Source organism: Megalobrama amblycephala, linkage group LG13 (genome assembly GCF_018812025.1).
Source record: "Megalobrama amblycephala isolate DHTTF-2021 linkage group LG13, ASM1881202v1, whole genome shotgun sequence".
NCBI classification, from domain to species: Eukaryota; Metazoa; Chordata; class Actinopteri; order Cypriniformes; family Xenocyprididae; genus Megalobrama; species Megalobrama amblycephala.
The window spans coordinates 32,313,157-32,331,798 of NC_063056.1; the positions used below are offsets into that span (position 1 = coordinate 32,313,157).

At 37.0% G+C, this 18,642-nt stretch overlaps 1 protein-coding gene across 7 annotated transcripts in view; it reads left to right on the forward strand.

Moving 5' to 3' along the window:
* Window positions 1-18,642, forward strand: part of oxr1a (oxidation resistance 1a) — a 180,453-nt gene that overhangs the window by 149,293 nt on the left and 12,518 nt on the right. For 6 of the 7 annotated variants that reach the window (XM_048154020.1, XM_048154021.1, XM_048154019.1 and 3 more), the window contains 5 exons: window positions 426-578; window positions 3,112-3,296; window positions 4,475-5,130; window positions 9,387-9,549; window positions 15,015-15,180. In XM_048154020.1, the coding sequence (XP_048009977.1) occupies window positions 426-578; window positions 3,112-3,296; window positions 4,475-5,130; window positions 9,387-9,549; window positions 15,015-15,180 (1,323 nt within the window). Of the gene's footprint in view, window positions 1-425; window positions 579-3,111; window positions 3,297-4,474; window positions 5,131-9,386; window positions 9,550-15,014; window positions 15,181-15,222; window positions 17,589-18,642 lie in introns of those variants that run through there. The other variant, XM_048154025.1, reaches the window with a different exon arrangement.

Below are 18,642 nucleotides of genomic sequence, written 5' to 3' on the forward strand. Positions count from 1 at the left end.
GCTGCTGCCTAAAAAATGGAAAATAAACTGTTTATCACATGGAGGAATGACTGCTGCTGTGAGCAAGTAAGACATGCTGCTGCTGTACAAGCAAACATGAATTACTCGTAGCAAATCTATGATCAGGTGGAGCTGGGGAAGGTGGAGGGTTTCTGAAAGCACGCTGCAAACTGCTACAGCAAATGCTGGTTAAGTATTTGAAGGTTACAGCAAGCTCATTGGCTACTGATACAGCACGAGCCAATCAGCTGTGTCCTATAGAGAATGATGTGATTGCAAGCAGATTGAGTTAAGGACCTATCAGCCTGCTCCATCTAGAGTTGCATGACAGAACTCTGTATTTACCAAAGTAATGTTTTTGTTATGTGGGTGAGTGGCTGCTGTTTTTTAATTTCTTGCTGTATCTGCCCGTCTCTGTCTCTCAGGACTCCAATGGTCCACCTCGCTCTGATGCTCCTGCCCCTCCAGCCTTGTCTGCCCTGCGGCCCTCCCGTGTGGTTTCCTCCACCTCTGAAGAAGAGGAGGCGCTGACAGAGAAGTTCCTCAAAATCAACTGCAAGTACATAACAGATGGCAAGGTGAGTCAGTGTTCGGCTTTTCTAATTGGCAACGTCTCCAAAGTTAACTTATGGAGGAGTCCTCAGGTTATTCATTAATAAGACCCCTGCTTTTCCTCTGTCCTCTGGGGATACAAAAGACTGCAAAACTGCAACGAACTCCAAGTTTTGCTCAAAGTGTAGGAGTTGAGCTGCTGTCTCCAGTACTGATCAGTTCTCCTCAGTGAATCTCTATGCCTGACGAGTGTAATGATCTTAGTGCAGAGATGATTTTCTCTCACACTGTCAAAACGTTCCTGCACTCACATTCACCCCAGCATTTACAGAGTGAATTCACTGAACAGTTGTGCTTCAGTGTGAGCTGTGTGGTCTGGTTCACAAACAAGTGACTCTTATGATCCGATTCTTTTAATGAATGGTTTAAAAAGAGCAATTCAGGGCGTATTCCCCAAAAGCATTGTGAGCATAAATTGATCGTAAACCAGCTGCACCAAAGGACTCTATGATCTACTTAGGCTTACAGTGCATTTGGGAAACGCAGCCCAGAACTGTTTTAATCAGTCTAATGGATCCGTTTTCTGAATGAACTCGCTTACTCTGACTTATCAAAGCTTTCAGTGATGAAGATATTTATAATTGTTATATAAAAATTTATATAATAATATTGTGTATTTAATAAAAAATAAATGATAAATTCTTTTGAACTTTATATTTATCTAAAAAATGTTTTGTGGTTTCCATGAATGTATTATGCACCACAACTGTTTTCCACATTGATAATAATAAGAAACGTTTCTTAAGCAGCAAATCAGCATATTAGAATGATTTCTGATGGATCATGTGACACTGAAGACTGGAGTAATGATGCTGAAAATTCAGCTTTGTCATCACAGCATTAAATTACATTTTTTAAAAATATACTAAAATTAGGGCTGTCAAGTGATTAAAATTTTTAATCTAATTAATTATAGTGGTCACTATGTAACTAACAGAAGACACAATATTAAAACTGTGGTGCTTCTTTAAGTGATAAAAAGCAGTTGCAATTGTTGTACAAAATACACTTTGCCTACTATTTTACTACCAGATTATATGTAATATATAATTAATTTAACTTAGTCAAATGTTTTCCTTTACATCTTGCGATTTCAGGGCATGTGAGTTCCCGAACATAATGCATGATGGGATACGCTTAGCCTTGAATAGCGCTCTGAAGCGGTATTCAAGATAGTGTGGATTTAGTGTGCTTTAAAGTACACATGAAATCAAAATTGACCTTATTTATTTTGTTAGCTCAAATTGCTAGTTTTGTGGTGAACAATTCATCCGTGCAAGTCAATCCACACAAAAAAATTGTTTGGCTTTGTAAACTTTAATCAAAATCTGAAAATGCTCCTCCCCTCTGCAACGGTGCCCCTTCTCTGATGACATCAGTTTGACGGCTTGGGTTGAAATCGCTTAAACCACTCCCCTGCAACCGTTAGTCTGCTATGAGTGAGAGATGGAGAGGAGGAGCTCTGAAGTAAAACTCTGCCCTCTATTCAGTATTCCGTTTCACTTGGAAATACGTCACAGCACTGGAGAAAAGTCGTTTGCAACTTCCGGTTCACGCAGACTTTAAGGGCACTGCACTTGGGCATTTTTAAGACATGGGACAGTCTTGCGCACTTATTTCCTGTCACGTGCACGCGCTCTCAAGTGACCAAGACCGCAAGTGTGGGTATTTGGACAGGGCTAATGGCTTTCTCTATGAATGAGCCATTGAATCATTGGTTCACCTGACTGATTCGCTCAAAACGCGGATTCATTCAGAAAAGAAACACAACAGCACAACAGTTCTGCTCTGCCTTTATAGGTAATATTTTCATTAGCAAAATTGAGCAAAAGCAGACAATATTGTGTGTAAAATATAACACAATATATTAACTTTTAACTATATTAAATATAAGTTGAACTACGTAGGTATGGAAGCTTGTTTCCACCTCTAAAAAAAAATAAAAAAGGTAATTGCAACTTTATATCTCACAATTCTGACTTTTATTCTCAGAATTGCAAGATATAAACTCACAATTGCAAATTATAAAGTCAGAATTGCATGATATAAACTAGCCGTTATGTCTTATAAAGTCAGAATTGTGAGTTTATCTCGCAATTCTGACTTTATAACTCGCAATTGTAAGTTTATATGTCACAATTCTGAGAAAAAAAAGTCAGAATTGTGAGATGTAAACTCGCAATTGCAAGAAAAAAAGTCAGAATTGTTAGATAAAAAGACACAGTTTTTTATTTCATGGCAGAAACAAGCTTCCATAGGTCTGGGGCAGGGCGTTAAATGCGTTAATAATTTTAACACGTAATTGTTCCTATAACTAATTAATTAAGTTAACGCATTAAATCAACAACCCTAATTAAAATGATTACATTTATAAAAATATATATATATATATATATATATATATATATATATATATATATATATATATATATATATATATATATATATACATACATACAGTATATAATGTGTGTTCATGTGTAACTCCCTCTGTCGCAGGGAGTTGTTAGTGGGGTGTTGCTGGTGACGCCCAACAACATCATGTTTGACCCTCACCGGACGGACCCTTTGGTTCTGGAGAGAGGCTGTGAGGAGTACGGGATCATGTGTCCACTGGAGGAAGTTCAGTCTGCAGCCGTCTACAAAGAGATCACCGACAGCAAGATCCGTGACTCCGTACCCCCGTAAGACCTCTCACTTAGTACTGTCACAGCACGGCACACACCTCAGCAGATTAAATCGGTTATTTGTTTGTCTATTACTTGCCTAAGACACATTAGTATTTAAATAATCCTATAAATGCATTTAATAAAATACAGTATGAAATCATTAATTGAAAACAATCAAATTTAATTTTAAATCATTTTGAATTGAATGCAACCTAAGTTCTTGTCCTTTCTATAAGTGGCACAAAGGCCAAAAACTAACATTATAAAAAAAATGTCTTGAGCCACCAGACTAATGGTTTTGATTATGAAAGATTATGAAAAGTGAAAATTGCAACGGCATTACTCGTTATTAATTGGATTCATCTTCAGAAGTCTTATCTAGATTAAAGATCTCTCATGTGACAAATCTGTATTTTGTCTGCGGTGAGCATGAGGAACCACGCTGCTGTACGATTATTTTAGATATCCAGCGTTCAGCTTTATTATACAGGAAATGGATTTTTACTCTAAGGTTAATGAAGCATGAATTCAGCCGCCTACATCTGAATTACTCACCCATTTTGATTTGTAATAAGAAGTTAATGATTTTAGCAGCGTTTCCACCCCCAGATATTTATATCCTCTGTTGGTTTATGAATGATGATGTGTTTTATTCAGCTCAGAGCTGTGTTCGTTGGTTCATCAGTCAGACGGGGTTCACTGCAGGGTTTCAGTTGTGGAGATGTGAAGCACAGATGCTTTTGATCGTGCAGATGTACAGACAGAGAGACCTACTTTTCATTTACGCACTTTTATGTTGGCTTGTACATGTATTAATTTCTCCAAATGGTTTTGATTATGTACTACCATCCACCTCCCACATACGTTTTACTTAAGCACCATCCAGACAGACACACGTCATTGTGCCCTTGTCTTTCAGATGTCTCAAGCTGTTGCCTTACTGCAGTACAGCAGCTACATCTAAAATTAAATATCACGATAAGAAGTCGATGCATTTTAGACTTAAGATAGAAGCGTCAGAGTGATAGGAAACAGTAGTGAATAAGAGGATCAAAAGTTTCTCATGCACAACCTGCTAACTGTTACCTTAGTCACATATTATAGTACAAATCTAGCTGAATATATAAATAAGTTTTATTTGAATATTAGTTATCTAGAAGGTGCGTCTCTCATTCTTTATGTTTGTGCCACAGGGATCTTGAAGCTCTGTTCTCTAGTAGTTCTCATCAAACGGATCAGCGTCTGCGGGAGGGTTACGACAGCGCCAGCACTGCCCCACGCAGCACTGAGGGCTCCATCTCAGAGGACGTCTTCACCGAGTCAGAGCTCTCGCCCATCCGAGAGGAGCGGCAGTCCACAGAGGAGCTCCAACAGGAGATCAAGTCATCAGGAGCCTCGTCTCAGTCCGTGCAGACCCTCCTCCAGGAACCTCAGACAACTGACGACAGTCATACAGAGGAGGAGGAGGAGAAAAAGCCAGAGGAGGGAGAACCAGCCAGCGACACTGCCCAGCCCAGCACCTCCATGAGCTCCAAACAGCCAAGCACACCCACCAGCAAGGACCACCAGCAACCACCCCACTGCCAGACCGAAGGAGTCGCCATCTCCTCAGGTTCTCAGAGCTCGGCCCCTGGTGCGGTCGAGGCCACGGGACAGGAAGGAAGCCCCGATGGGGCTAAACTGACCAGAGATGGTACTCGAGATTCAGAGACGGACGTAGAGGAGCTGAGGAAGATGTGGAAGAGTCACACTATGCAACAAGCCAAGGAGCAGCGAGAGAGCGTCCAGCAGGCCCAGAGAGAGAATGAGCAGCAGCCTAAGGACAGCCAGAGACTGAGCTCTGCTGAGGGTACGAGAACATGTCCTCCAATCTCTGTCCTTCTGCCATTTGTGACGCTGAACAATCTGTGATGAACACCTTTTAAAGGCATAGAATTTGTTTTTACATATGATTTTTTTTTAATTTTACATTTAAATATTTAATCTTTAATTTAATTTAATATTAGTAAAAGATATATATTACAGTTTCTATATATACATACTGTATATATGACAGTGTGTGTATATTAAATAAATTAAAAATACGTAATTTTATATATATAAAATTGTCTTATATTTATATATATATATATATATATATATATATATATATTTATATATATATATATTTTATATAATATCTTAAATATACCAATTTTCTTTAATGTATTTTTACAATTTACAAATATATATAAAATAAATAAATATAAAATAAATTAAATTAATTCAAATATATAATATATTTTAATTATATTTTTACTCTTTTTATATATTTTGTTTAATGTATTTTTACATTTTCTTTATTTTTATATATTTATATACAGGGCTTGACATTAACATCCACCAACCCACCAAACGTGGGTGGATTTCAGCAGTGGCGTGTAACGCAGTCACTCCAACTAGCCGCTTTGTCAGGTTGAATTTTAAAAAAAAAATTCAATTGTAGTCTTTTCAAAAGGCATTTGAAATAACTAAGTGCAATGTAGTGTTGTCAAAAATATAAATTTTTCGATACATATCAATACTGAAATATCTGAAACGCTTCCAATACTCATTTTCTGCAGAATAGATACACGATACCAGCTGCTCAACAGCAGGTTGACACACAAACCTGCCTCCCCTCACTTACTCATTTCATTTGCTCTGGATGAATATTGTTGGTGTTACAAGGCTTGAATTTCTGCGTGAGATTGCACATATTGAGTATAATTTTACTCATTCCCACAGATTTTGTGCTCACACCCAAAGTACATGCATATAAAGCTACCTCTCAATACTAAATTGAGTTCTTTTTCGCTGCTTGTTGTGCTTAAACATTCAAATACACACAAAATAATGTCAAAATGCCAGTCTTGGCAAGTATTCACATGAACACAGTCAGTTATGTTTTAATTGAATGTAACAGTTGAGAAAGAAAACATGTGTAAAAGTATAATGGATCTGTGCGTCAGGTCTTAAAGTGACAGCAGCCTAATATACCTGCTGCCAAATTATGAGATAATATTAAAAATATCTATATGGCAGTTTTTCCTCATGGTATTGATGTCAAAATTGTGGCCATGAAAATGCTGAGTGGCTAGTAACTTTAGAAAACCACTAGCCACATTGGCTGATGAGCAAAAAAGTTATTGTCAAGCCCTGTTTATATACATATATTTATATGTTTGTGTGTGTGTGTATACCCCTGAAAACTCAATAGCCTAAAATGTTCTGTTTAAATAATATAAAGTTCTTTCTTTTGAGCCAGTTTGCACATTTAGTGTCATTGTAACAAGCATTGACATTATAGTACAGCGTTCTTACATTTTACTATCAAAGTAAGCTTCTGTCCTGGTGTTAGTCTAGCATAGGGCATGCTGGGAAGTGCTGATAACCTTGTGTTGTGTGGCTTTATTGATGGCAAGACGAGAGAGTGCTGGGAAATGAAAAGTGGCTCAACTGTTATCACCTGAGGGAGCGCAGGGACACTTTACCACGGCTTTTACACGCTGCTTTGATCTCTTGACGCGACTGTGCCAGCAGCCCTCTGTCTGACGGCGAGATAAGCTAAAGCCCATCACAACTGCACATGCACATCAACATTACATGCATCAGAAACAACAGGTAGTTCTTTCTTTAAAAGTATAGCTGAAAATGTTAATATTAACTACAAATAATATGATTAATCACAAGTTGTTGACATTGAATTATTGAATCTGTTGGCAGACCTAGTTTTTATCAGTCACACATGGCTGGTTATTTATTGCTTGAGGTGTCGATTTTGTATTGATACTGATGTAGCAGAGTTGAAGTCTCTGGTTGGCGCGTCCGGCGCATGGTCTAAAAGGGTTGTCCCTATTCTCTTAATGAGTAATGGTTGTGTTTTGGGTGTAACGTGCAATAAACCAATCTTCTCCCATTCCCTTTAAAAGCCAGTTGAAGTGAAAATGAGAACTGTGTTGGGCTGAAACTAGCAAAAAACCCTTGCGTCGCGCCTGGCGTCGCATTGCAGCAGGTGTATGATAGGGCCCTACTTGTTGTTGTCTTGTTTTCTGATAAGTTGAACAAAAATGTAAGGCTTAAAATGTAAAAAAATAATAATAATTATAAATCATCAATAATGGGGTGAGAAAACAAAACAATTTGCATTGTGTTGTACTGAATCGAATATAACCCTATACCAAGGTACTGAATGATTATAATATTCATAATCAGTGGTATGTAGAAGGTACAGGTGCATATAATACAATGGTATGATATACACATGAGATGCCAGAGCGCTATTATTCAGGGCTGAGCAGTATGTCCACTAGGCTCCATATAATTATAATGGAAAGCAGATAATGAAATGTTCATTCTTAGACTCTCACTTGTATATTTTTATCATTATTCTTCCATGCTTTTCAGCTCTAGACGTGCTGAGCTCTCTGTATGCCCAAGGTGCTTTCCATCCCAGAGTATGAGTCATCTGCTGATAGTTATTCAACACTAACGGCTGATCCGGCTTTTAGAATGAGCCCAGGAGTGATTTAAAGGCATCATATCATGAGCAATTAAATCAAGCAGTTTCCTTGATTTTGTGAGATAAAAGAGTTGAAAACATATGGCTTGTTTCTGAACATAGGCAGCTTGCTGACATCAGATGAAAACACGAACATGTGACCGCCCACATTTCAACAATGCATATTCGTTGTTAAGAAAGTCCAGTCATGATGAGGTAGTGCGAATGAAGCCGTATAGATGCTATAATATTAATGTGTGAAAATGGGGTTGGACATCTGCCAATTTTTCAAGTGCAGGAGCAAAAAGTTTTCAGTTGTTTAACTTTTACCAGGGATGCACCGATATGAAAATCTTGGCTGATACCGATAACCGATAATACTTTATATTTGAAAGCCAATAACCAATAAATTGGTCGATAAATCTAAATCCAAATTTTTATATAATTTTTGAGAGCCTGATTACAAAAACAAAGGTTTTACCATTAAAAGCCATGTCCCAAGCACACGATTATAATGTCCTCATTAAAATTTTATTTAGCCTATATGACAGACTTGCATTGCACATGTTGCACTTAACTGTATTTTCCTTTTTGAAGTGACTCCAAGCATATTTCAAGCAATTTAAAACCATCAAGGTGAACAGTATGCATCTGAAGTGTCTCAGTTGAAGGAAATAATCCATTATTTATATATCAGGCCTTATTATTGGGCCGATAACTATAACATTAAAAACATATATCGGCCAATACCGATACGGTGGCCAATATATCGTGCATCCCTAACTTTTACCTGTTTTATATATTGTCAAGCTGCAAAACAACATCATTAAAGTAGTCCATACAACTTGTGTGCTAAGTTTTGCTTCACAGCAACAACATGAAAGCACAGCAATATTTTTTATATATTAAATATAAATATTTCAAGATGACAAAAATTTATGAAATGACCCCTTAAACTTCAAAAGACTAAAATATACTTTTTAGACAATACTGTTTTTTCCTCGCATTCAACAGCAGTACTAATCAGCCTAATGGCATGAGAACGAACTTTGACTCCTGTCCCAGCAAATGTCCCTTTTTGAATCATCGAACCGTTCTGACAAATCACAAGGGGTTATTACCACAGCTCAGGACCGACTTCAAAAGTCATCTGAATTACACACCAAATTAGTCCATTGAAAATGAATGCCCTCCCACTGTGTGCTGCGGTGTAAGTAGATTAATGTTGCATTGGCTGTGTAAATGGCTTTGGCTCCTACAACACTGGTGTAAGGTGTTTCTTTCTACATCTCCTGCTGCGTTGACCTTCTAATCAGTTATTAACAAAAGATGCATTGGTTTCAGCTCCGATCTCCCGGGCAGGGTTTAGTTCATTTGAGGCACTGTGTTTTTATTCCAGTGACTATTGAGATACTGTGCTTCATGTCCTTGATTATTAATGTATTACTGTACATTTTATAGGTGGCCACTCAAACTTAGTCTTGTATTAGGAGTTTTTGCAAGCGCCATTTCAATTTCAATTTCTTTATATTATAGTAGATGTTTTAGCTGTGATTTTAGGATGAGCTTTTGTTTCTGTGTTTCAGGGCTCATGGTGTCCAAGGAGAGGCAGAAGTCTCACAAGTTTCTGTGTCTGCGGGTGGGCAAGGCCATGAAGAAGACATTTGTGTCCAACGCCAGCGCCTCGATGCAGCAGTACGCACAGCGTGACCGTAAGCACGAGTACTGGTTTGCCGTTCCCCAAGAGAGGTGAGTCAGACGTGGACTCAAACTTTAGTCCTACACAGCTTGTGTCCATTATTGATATAAAGTCTGCTCCATATTGCACTTTACTCTGGCAGAACCACCCACTTAGACAAGAAGGAGCCATCTGACTGACATGTAAAGTGACCAACAACAGTTTTTTTTTCCCTGTGATATTTAGGGGTGAGGTTATGTGAAATTGCTGAAGGATATCTCTTTTACATGCTGCTAAGACCGCAGTTACAGTGTCAACCAATTCTTAATTTATTTGTTTGTTTGTTTATTTATTGATTTTCATATTGGACCTAACAGCAAAAAAAAAAAAATTTAAAATAAATATTGAAAAAAATTGAAAAAAAATTGAATAAATAATTCAATTTAAATATTTTTCTTTCCTGTTTCTTTTCTGTGGGTAACATTTTACAATAAGGTCTCCTTTGTTAACAAAAGCTGGAGAATCTCACACAGCCAAAATGACGATTTTGCCGTCATGTTAAACTTTTGTGCAAATCCAGCATTGAATTGACCCTCGTTTGTGAAGCAGTCTGATGTAAAATGACGGCATGGTAACAACACTCTACTACAACAACTCTTCCTCTTCTCTAAAGCAGCCCAACATGGCCTCACCCCCTTTGTTGAGTGTTCTTGGGGGCAGGGTTTATGTAAATTTTAGGGTTGGTGATGTCACCAACCCGGGAAAAAGCTTGTTGTAGTCCCTACCACATGTTTGTTGTTGTCCTTAAAAAGCGATTTCTGTAAAAAAAAAAAAAAATCTGCCTTTTGTTTTGAGCTGTGAGTGTTGTTAACTAAAGTTAAAAAAGTGAAATCAAAAATCATGGACCCATGTTTAACTAACATGAACTAACAATGAGCAATATATTTTTACAGCATTTATTAAAGGTGCCATCGAACGTTTTTTTACAAGATGTAATATAAGTCTAAGGTGTCCCCTGAATGTGTCTGTGAAGTTTCAGCTCAAAACACCCCATAGATTTTTTTTAATTAATTTTTTTAACTGCCTATTTTGGGGCATAATTAGAAATGCAGCGATTCAGGTTGCAGCCCCTTTAATTCTCGTGCTCCCCCGCCCCCGGAGCTCGCGCTTGCCTTAAACAGCATAAACAAAGTTCACACAGCTAATATAACCCTCAAAATGGATCTTTACAAAGTGTTCGTCATGCATACTGCATGCATGCGTTGGATTATGTGAGTATTGTATTTATTTGGATGTTTACATTTGATTCTGAATGAATTTGAGGCTGTGATCCGTGGCTAACGGCTAATGCTACACTGTTGGAGAGATTTATAAAGAATGAAGTTGTGTTTATGAATTATACAGACTGTAAGTGTTTAAAAATGAAAATAACGACGGCTGTGGTCTCCGTGAATACAGTAAGAAACAATGGTAACTTTAACCACATTTAACAGTACATTAGCAACATGCTAACGAAACATTTAGAAAGACAATTTACAAATATCACTAAAAATATCATGATATCATGGATCATGTCAGTTATTATTGCTCCATTTGCCATTTTCCGCTATTGTTCTTGCTTGCTTACCTAGTCTGATGATTCAGCTGTGCACATCCAGACGTTAATACTGGCTGCCCTTGTGTAATGCCTTGAACATGGGCTGGCATATGCAAATATTGGGGGCGTACACCCCGACTGTTATGTAACAGTCGGTGTTATGTTGAGATTCGCCTGTTCTTCGGAGGTCTTTTAAACAAATGACATTTACAAAAGAAGGAGGAAACAATGGTGTTTGAGACTCACTGTATGTCTTTTCCATGTACTGAACTCTTGTTATTCAACTATGCCAAGATAAATTCAATTTTTAATTCTAGGGCACCTTTATTCTTTGTTAATGTTAGTTAATAAAAATATATAATTTTTGATTTTAATAATGTATTAGTACATTTTGAGATTAACATTAATGAAGATTAATAAATGCTGTAGAAGTGTTGTTCATTATTTCATATTAACTAATGTAGTACTAATGTAAAATCTTATTGTAAAGTGTTTGTAAATAAAAGTATTACCATTATTTTCACTACTACTACTATTATTATTATTAGATAATAATATAATTAGAATAAGATAATTAGAGTTGAAATGTGACCTATACATGTTTCTCTATAAAATTACACAGCTTAATTCAATTGAAGTCAAGTTGCAAGAATTCGCTTTTATTTTAAATGAGAAATTATGTTAATTTGACTCGGTCTTTTTATGCAATTTGCTCTCTAGTACTGAAACAGTGCTGTCTTTGTCTCATTTCATCTACCCTCTGATTCAACACAAGCGCTCAGTGTTCTTCATCCCACTGGAACTTATTCTGTCTGTTATCACTTCATGAGATGAGTCACAGATATTTTTTAGGAAACACTTTCTAGGCTAAATCAGAATGAGAGAGTCAGAATAGATTAGTGTCGACAGTCTGCATGTTAGAGAAATAACTCCAGACGTATTGTGTGGTATAGTGCTGAACAGAGTCTGTACTCCTGGAGAACTGCAAAGCTCTGTGGCCAAACTGCTGTCTGTTGTTGTCACTGAGACATGGCCGGGCCCGGCTACGTGACCTAGTTGGGTGGCGACCCAGATGATCAGTGTAAAGTATCATGACAATGGTGTGAGAGCAGGGGCAGAGAGACGAGGCTTTGAAGCTCACGCTGCTTGTCAGCCGCCTGTCGCATCCTTATGCAAGTCACACTGAGTTTTCCACGGAAATGCCTATTAAAAAAAAAAAAGCAAACAAGCACTACCGTTCAGTTATGACCCAGTTATTGGTCAGTAAGATTTTTTTTTTTTTTTTTCTTGAAAAAAAGCGATGCTTTTATTTAGCAAAGACGCATTGTTCAGAAAAATTTATGACTGGTCAAAAGTGCCAGTAAATATGTTACAAAAGATTTCTATTTCAAAAAATGTTCTTTTAAACTTTCTATTTATTAAAGAATCCTATAAATAAATGTTTGAAATAAAAGTATGAAACAAAGTGAAATAAAAGTAATGATGCTGAAAATTCTGTTTTGCATCACAGGAATAAATTACATTTTCAAAAAATATATTATTAAAATATATTCAAATAGAAAATGTATTTTAAATTGTAATTATATATTTTTTTACATTGTTACTGTTTACTTTTCACTGTATTTTTGGTTAAATGGTTAAGCATAAGAGACTTAAAAAAAAAAAAAAAAAAAAAAAAACATTTTCTTTTTAATCCTACCTACCCCAAACTTTTGAATCTTGAATGTGTATATTAATGATACCTGTTTTTTTTTCAGCAATATGTATTAATGCAATAAATAAAAAAAAAAAATGTAAAATACATTTTAGATTCACAGTACATCCACTATTTTCTACCCATCCAGATAACTTGCTAAAAACATTATATCCAGAAACACCTTAAAGGCACAATATGTAGGATATTTGGATTAAAATTTTCAAAAACCACTAGAATAATCTTATTTAAATGTATTTTGTTGACTTGTGCACTTGCATTATCCAAATGTTTTCAACGTTTAAATCCAGAGAAATCAGCAGTTTTAACCAGTGTAATGTTCCGTGTCATTTAGCAACACTATACGATATTATATTCTAATATCGATCTAGCTTACTGCAAGTGTCTCATGCAAACGCACATTAACATAACTTTCAACTCACTCAAATGTATTTTTAGTTTGATTGTTTCAACCAAGTAAAACAGAGCTGTGTTACCCCATCATTTTAATTTGTCAAATAAAGTGACCTGTATGAGTAGTAATTCAGCACTTGTAGCTATTTCTTAAAGTTCAAGTTCAGGGGAAAAAGAAGGCGGCCGTTAAACGTAACTTTAAATGTAAATTAAGCATAAACAGCAAAATGAAAGGAGCACCAGCAGCCGACTGTGGCACATGAACATAATAAAAACAGCAATGTAAAATGTCCCAGTCTCTCGGCCCCACCCTGCTTCATATCACAGTAACGTTAATAAAACTTTATTACATTAGCTCACCCATTTACAAGATTTCAGCATGAACTCCCACGATTCCATGCTCATTCACAGCGTCATCAAGCTACGCCTTTGTTACATCGTGTCCAGACGAGATGAGATAAGATTCCAGTGACGAGCAATTTGACTGTCCGCACTAGATGCGACGCGACAAAGAGAAGCAATAAAATCAATCAAAAACCACAGCCAATCAGAAGAGAGTGTGGGCGGGCTCTCTCGGCAAGAGCACAGCAGACACAATGAAATAGGCAAGTACATAGTAAAATTCATAAATATTACACCATTTAAACATTATTTAAAGTACATACAGAGTGACTGAACCAATCTTTGTCATAGAATACACTTGTTTGTTTGCATGGAGTCGACAGTTTGAACGCTCATTTATTTATTTTCAAGATCTGAGGTGAATTAGCCAGTGTTGTTTTCATTACAGCTAAAAAGCAGGGAACACAGAATGATATTCAAACTCACATTAGATGCTTTTAACATTAAATAAAGCACATAAACAGTACCTGATATTATCATTGCCATACTTTGTGTTGTTTTTCGCAGAGAAATATAAACTGTCTCTAAAATAGAATCGTCGCTTGTCGCCGTCGCGTCTGATTAGGACAAAAACTCTGATTAACATGGAAAAGATACCTTTTATCGCATGCCACGGCGTTGCGTCTGGTTAGGACACTGTGTTATTGTTTTGAATAAGCGACCTCTAGTGGCGAAACTTACATACTGTGCCGTTAATAAATAAAAGTGGATTATATTTGGATTATTCTGTATCCTACCAGTAAAAAGGTGCAGTAAGCGATTTCTGAGAAACGCTATTGAAAATATTAATCAGCACCTAAACAATTTTGTGAATATTTGTTCGATGTGTGTATGTGTGCTGAAAAAAATATTGTGTTTGCACATACACAGTCCTGGCTGTGTAAATAGGAGAAATAACCACAGATCCACAGAGCACCAAAACACTTTTGTAGCCAATCAGCAATGGGGGCGTACGATGGAGGAGCGTGAGCAAGAGGGACATTTGTAGAAAGACTGAAGAAAACTGAGATATTACCAAAGAGGAAAAGGTCAGAGGAATATAATTGGAAGAAAAAGGGTTATGATCAGGCAAAAGGACCCGTGTTAATATGGGAAAAGTTTTCCAGTGCTGGAAAGACACTAGAGAGCAGGAAGGCCTGAAAACGGACACGGAGGTTGATTTGTTTCTGCACAATACGTGAGTAACATTGCTTTCTGCTGTTTCTCACAGAACCGAGATATGCTGTTGTATGTTTTTGGGTGTCGATCAACAGTGTTTCTCAGAAATCCTTTACTGCACCTTTTACATATTTAACAATGTCTAAATCCCTTCCACAGAATTCCTCAGATTTTTCTCTAAAATTAGAGCGAAAAATTCTGACTCATATTATACAATTAATGGATGACACGTAGCATAATTTTTAACAATGTATTTGCCATCGTTTCTCTAGGTCAGACCACCTGTACGTTTTCTTCATCCAGTGGAGCCCTGATGTTTTTGGGGATGGGCTAGGAATCATCAGCCGTGATCCTGGCTTCATCGTGGTAAAGAAAATCGAGGAGTCTGAGGCAAACGAGGAGCAGCAAACTGTAGAAAGTTCAACTAAGGAGTGGGAGGTATGGCCCGTCCAGGTCCCATGTTTGAATTGATCATATATCTGTGATTTATGCCTGTGTCTGTTTTCACTGTGTTGATATGCACTGTATTTGATTCAGATATTTTCTCTTTATTGTATTTGCACCTGTCTTTGTGCCTTTATTGTCTGTTTCTATGTTCCAGGTGTCTGGAAGTGTCTTTATTGTGTTCCCTGCACTTCATACACCTTCATGCACCAGTCATACTTTGTTGTCAGAGCTTCTGTATTCAATCTTGCTGAATGTTTCTCAGGCTGGGTTGTTTTGCACTTGGTCAATACGTTTCTTGTGAAACCAAGATGCACTGTTCACTGTGAGCTTGCAGCTGGTGTTTTGCATGAGTGTGCAATTGTTTTTTTTTTATTTTTTTGTTTTTTTTTATTGTTTTTGTTTTTTTCAAGAAAGAGGCACATGTATGCAGTTTATGCATGCATAAATCCCTCAGTCATGTCTAAAAGGCATGGTTTAGCCTGACTACGAATAAGATACAAGCAAATCATGCCTACAGGTGCAAGTGTTTTTATCTTATGTATTTTGCGTGGTGTGGTGGTCCTTCATAAAGCTCAGTTTGGATGTTTTACTGATTGAATAATAGGGAACATTACCACCTGATATTTCCCTGCATGTTATTGTGTTCCGGTTGCCGTATTGAAACTAATCTGTGGCACTGAGAAACCGATACTACGACCATGGCAGCATTTAATTTGACTTTAAATTAATGATGCAGGGAACAAAATAGTCTGATTTGTTATTCTAGAACTGGAGGATCTTTGCAAAGCCACATGATCTTTTGATATGAATAAGTAAAATTAACTTTCTCTGATCATGGCCACAGCGGCGGCGCGAGTCATGAACTCAACCGTATATTGTGAGCCCCAGGATACTCAGGGGGTCAATTGTAACACTAAACAAGTTAGAGTAATGACACTTGTTTAGCACATGCTCAGTCAAATTACCTCTTGAGTGCAGTTGTTTCACTTAGTGAGAATTGAAACAAAATTGTGACGCCTGTAAATTAGAACATTGTTCGGCAGTTAAATGTTAACAAGTTTGGGGCATTCAAATATAAAATGTACATTGTTTCATTAAAATATCTACTTGAAGGCTTCTTTAACAGAGGATGCACTGAGACCAATCTGAGATAACATGAATCATCAGGTTTTGCACGTACTTGTGAAATCTGTCTGCTCAAGTGCTGTTGTCATTAAAGCAAAAAGAGAGGCATACTTTTCAACTATTCACTCGATATGTTATGCTGATAATATTATACGCAATACAATATTCTGTATATGTTTTACAAGCATTTTGACTAGTTGTCACAATTTTATTCTATTTATTAAGTATAAGCACTTGCACTTTTGCTTTAGACACATTATTCCTGACAGCTAAAAGAATTAGTATCATTTAAAGGTGAAATTATTCAAAAAAGCAATTATATTGTTACTTTGAGGTGTGCTCTTTTTTGATATACAGCGAGTGGATTAGGATCATTTTTAAGTGTTAAATTAGCTGGGGGCGGTTGTAATACTCTGACTTCTTGTGTTAAATGTAATATTATTATTCAGTGTAAATATTTTATAATCATTGGCATGTTTCTTATACAAAAAATGACAGGTAGATTTGAAGTACTTTGTGAGTTATGAAAGAAAATGTAAAATATTACAATTACTCAGTTATGATTTGAGTTAAAGCATGTACTAAATACATTTACTTCCTCACTATGAGTACTAAATAATGTGTTCATGCATCTGGTATTATATTGCCTTAATTTTGCTACCTTGTTGTTTCTCAAACCATAGTGAACAGCCCATCGTTGTAGGCATCATGCTCAAAAATGCTGTCTAGGCAGGCAACTCATTAGGTTATTTAGTGTTCATTGTAAGTGACATTTGAAACATGGCCAGAGTGTTGCAGTTATTCTGCTCAAAAGCAGCTTATTGGTTTAACGATAAAGGGAACTAAATACAGGCATGTTTAATACAGATAAAGAACGTGTGTATGAGTACTCGTCGACAGCCTAAATGTTTTTCATAGTGTTCGTTTGGATGCCTCCGTGTTACATCATTTGACTCATTCGCAAGCACTGTTGATAAAAATAAAATAAAACATTTAGAGGTCGCGTTTAGGTGCTATCGTCCCTTTAAATGCACTGAAGTCTTCCGTACACGAGGCGGAATGTATTTTACCAGAGCCAATCAGAGACCGAATTGTTCCGTTTCGTGCGATGTCATTGGCTCCCAGAGGTGTCCGTCATTATCTTGTCGTCGTGTTTATATCTGAATATGGCATGTTGTCGGTCGGCCGAAGGAAGGCTGAATGTGGCAGATAGTGAGATCATGTTCTCGAAGCGGGTGAAGGATGGAAAACCACTGACTCCTAAGTACACTTATGTATGTAAACACAAGTGTGTTGCGTGAATGCGTTTACTGGAGCGTAATGTGTGAGCGGTCTTTTGAATTATTAGCTTATAATGTCTTGCTGAGTTGATTGACGCGAGCTGTCTTGATGGGTTTGTGTTGCTGCTTTTAAAGTAAAACCGTATAAAAGTGAGATGCGACAGTCTGCTGATGTTACTGCTGTTTCATCTGTGATGCTGGAGCTTGTGTGTGTGTGTGAGTGAATCAGTGGATGTCTCACCGGAGACGAGCTGCATTTTTTATGAATGCTCTAGTTTACCTTCCTCCTTGTACATTATTGAGGGTTGTAAAGTGGCAACTTATCGGCTAAAACTTTTATTTACCGTCTTGACTGCTGGCTTGGTCATTTCGCTTTTACTGTGTATAAGTCGGCTTTTTGCGGGACTTTAAAGGGATAGTTCACCAAAAAAAAAAAAACAGTAATCATTTACTCTCCGTCATGACATTCCAAATTCTAAACCAGCATGACTTCTTCCGTGAAACAAGAAAGAGGAGTTCAAAGGGAACGTCCTCGTTGCTCTTTTCTATATAAGGAATGTGAATAGGACTAGACTTTTTAAGCTTCAAAAAAAGCTTAAAGGGATAGTTCACCCAAAAATTAAAATTCTGTCATTAATTACTCACCCTCATGTCGTTCCAAACCCTTCATCTTCGGAATACAAATGAAAATATTTGTAATGAAATCTGAGCGACTTCTGTCCCTCCATTGACAGCTGTGCAACTACTTTAAAGGTGCTACAGAGGATGTTTTGTTTTATACATTTTTGCAATATTACTTGAAACTGTCTTTACTAACTGATAAAAGACTATTTATTAGGTGCACTGAAAGGAATAATATTAATATACATCATCTGTGCACGAGGTAGGGCCTTAAAAACATCAGCCAATCGTTTATGCGATCATCGCATAAACGTTCCCTCGAAATGAGCTGTGAAGGAGGGGCATTGTTCTTACGCATGCGCTCATTTCAAAAACTCACTAACAGTCTTTGGTTTCTCAGTCGACGAAAAGATCCTCTGTAGCACCT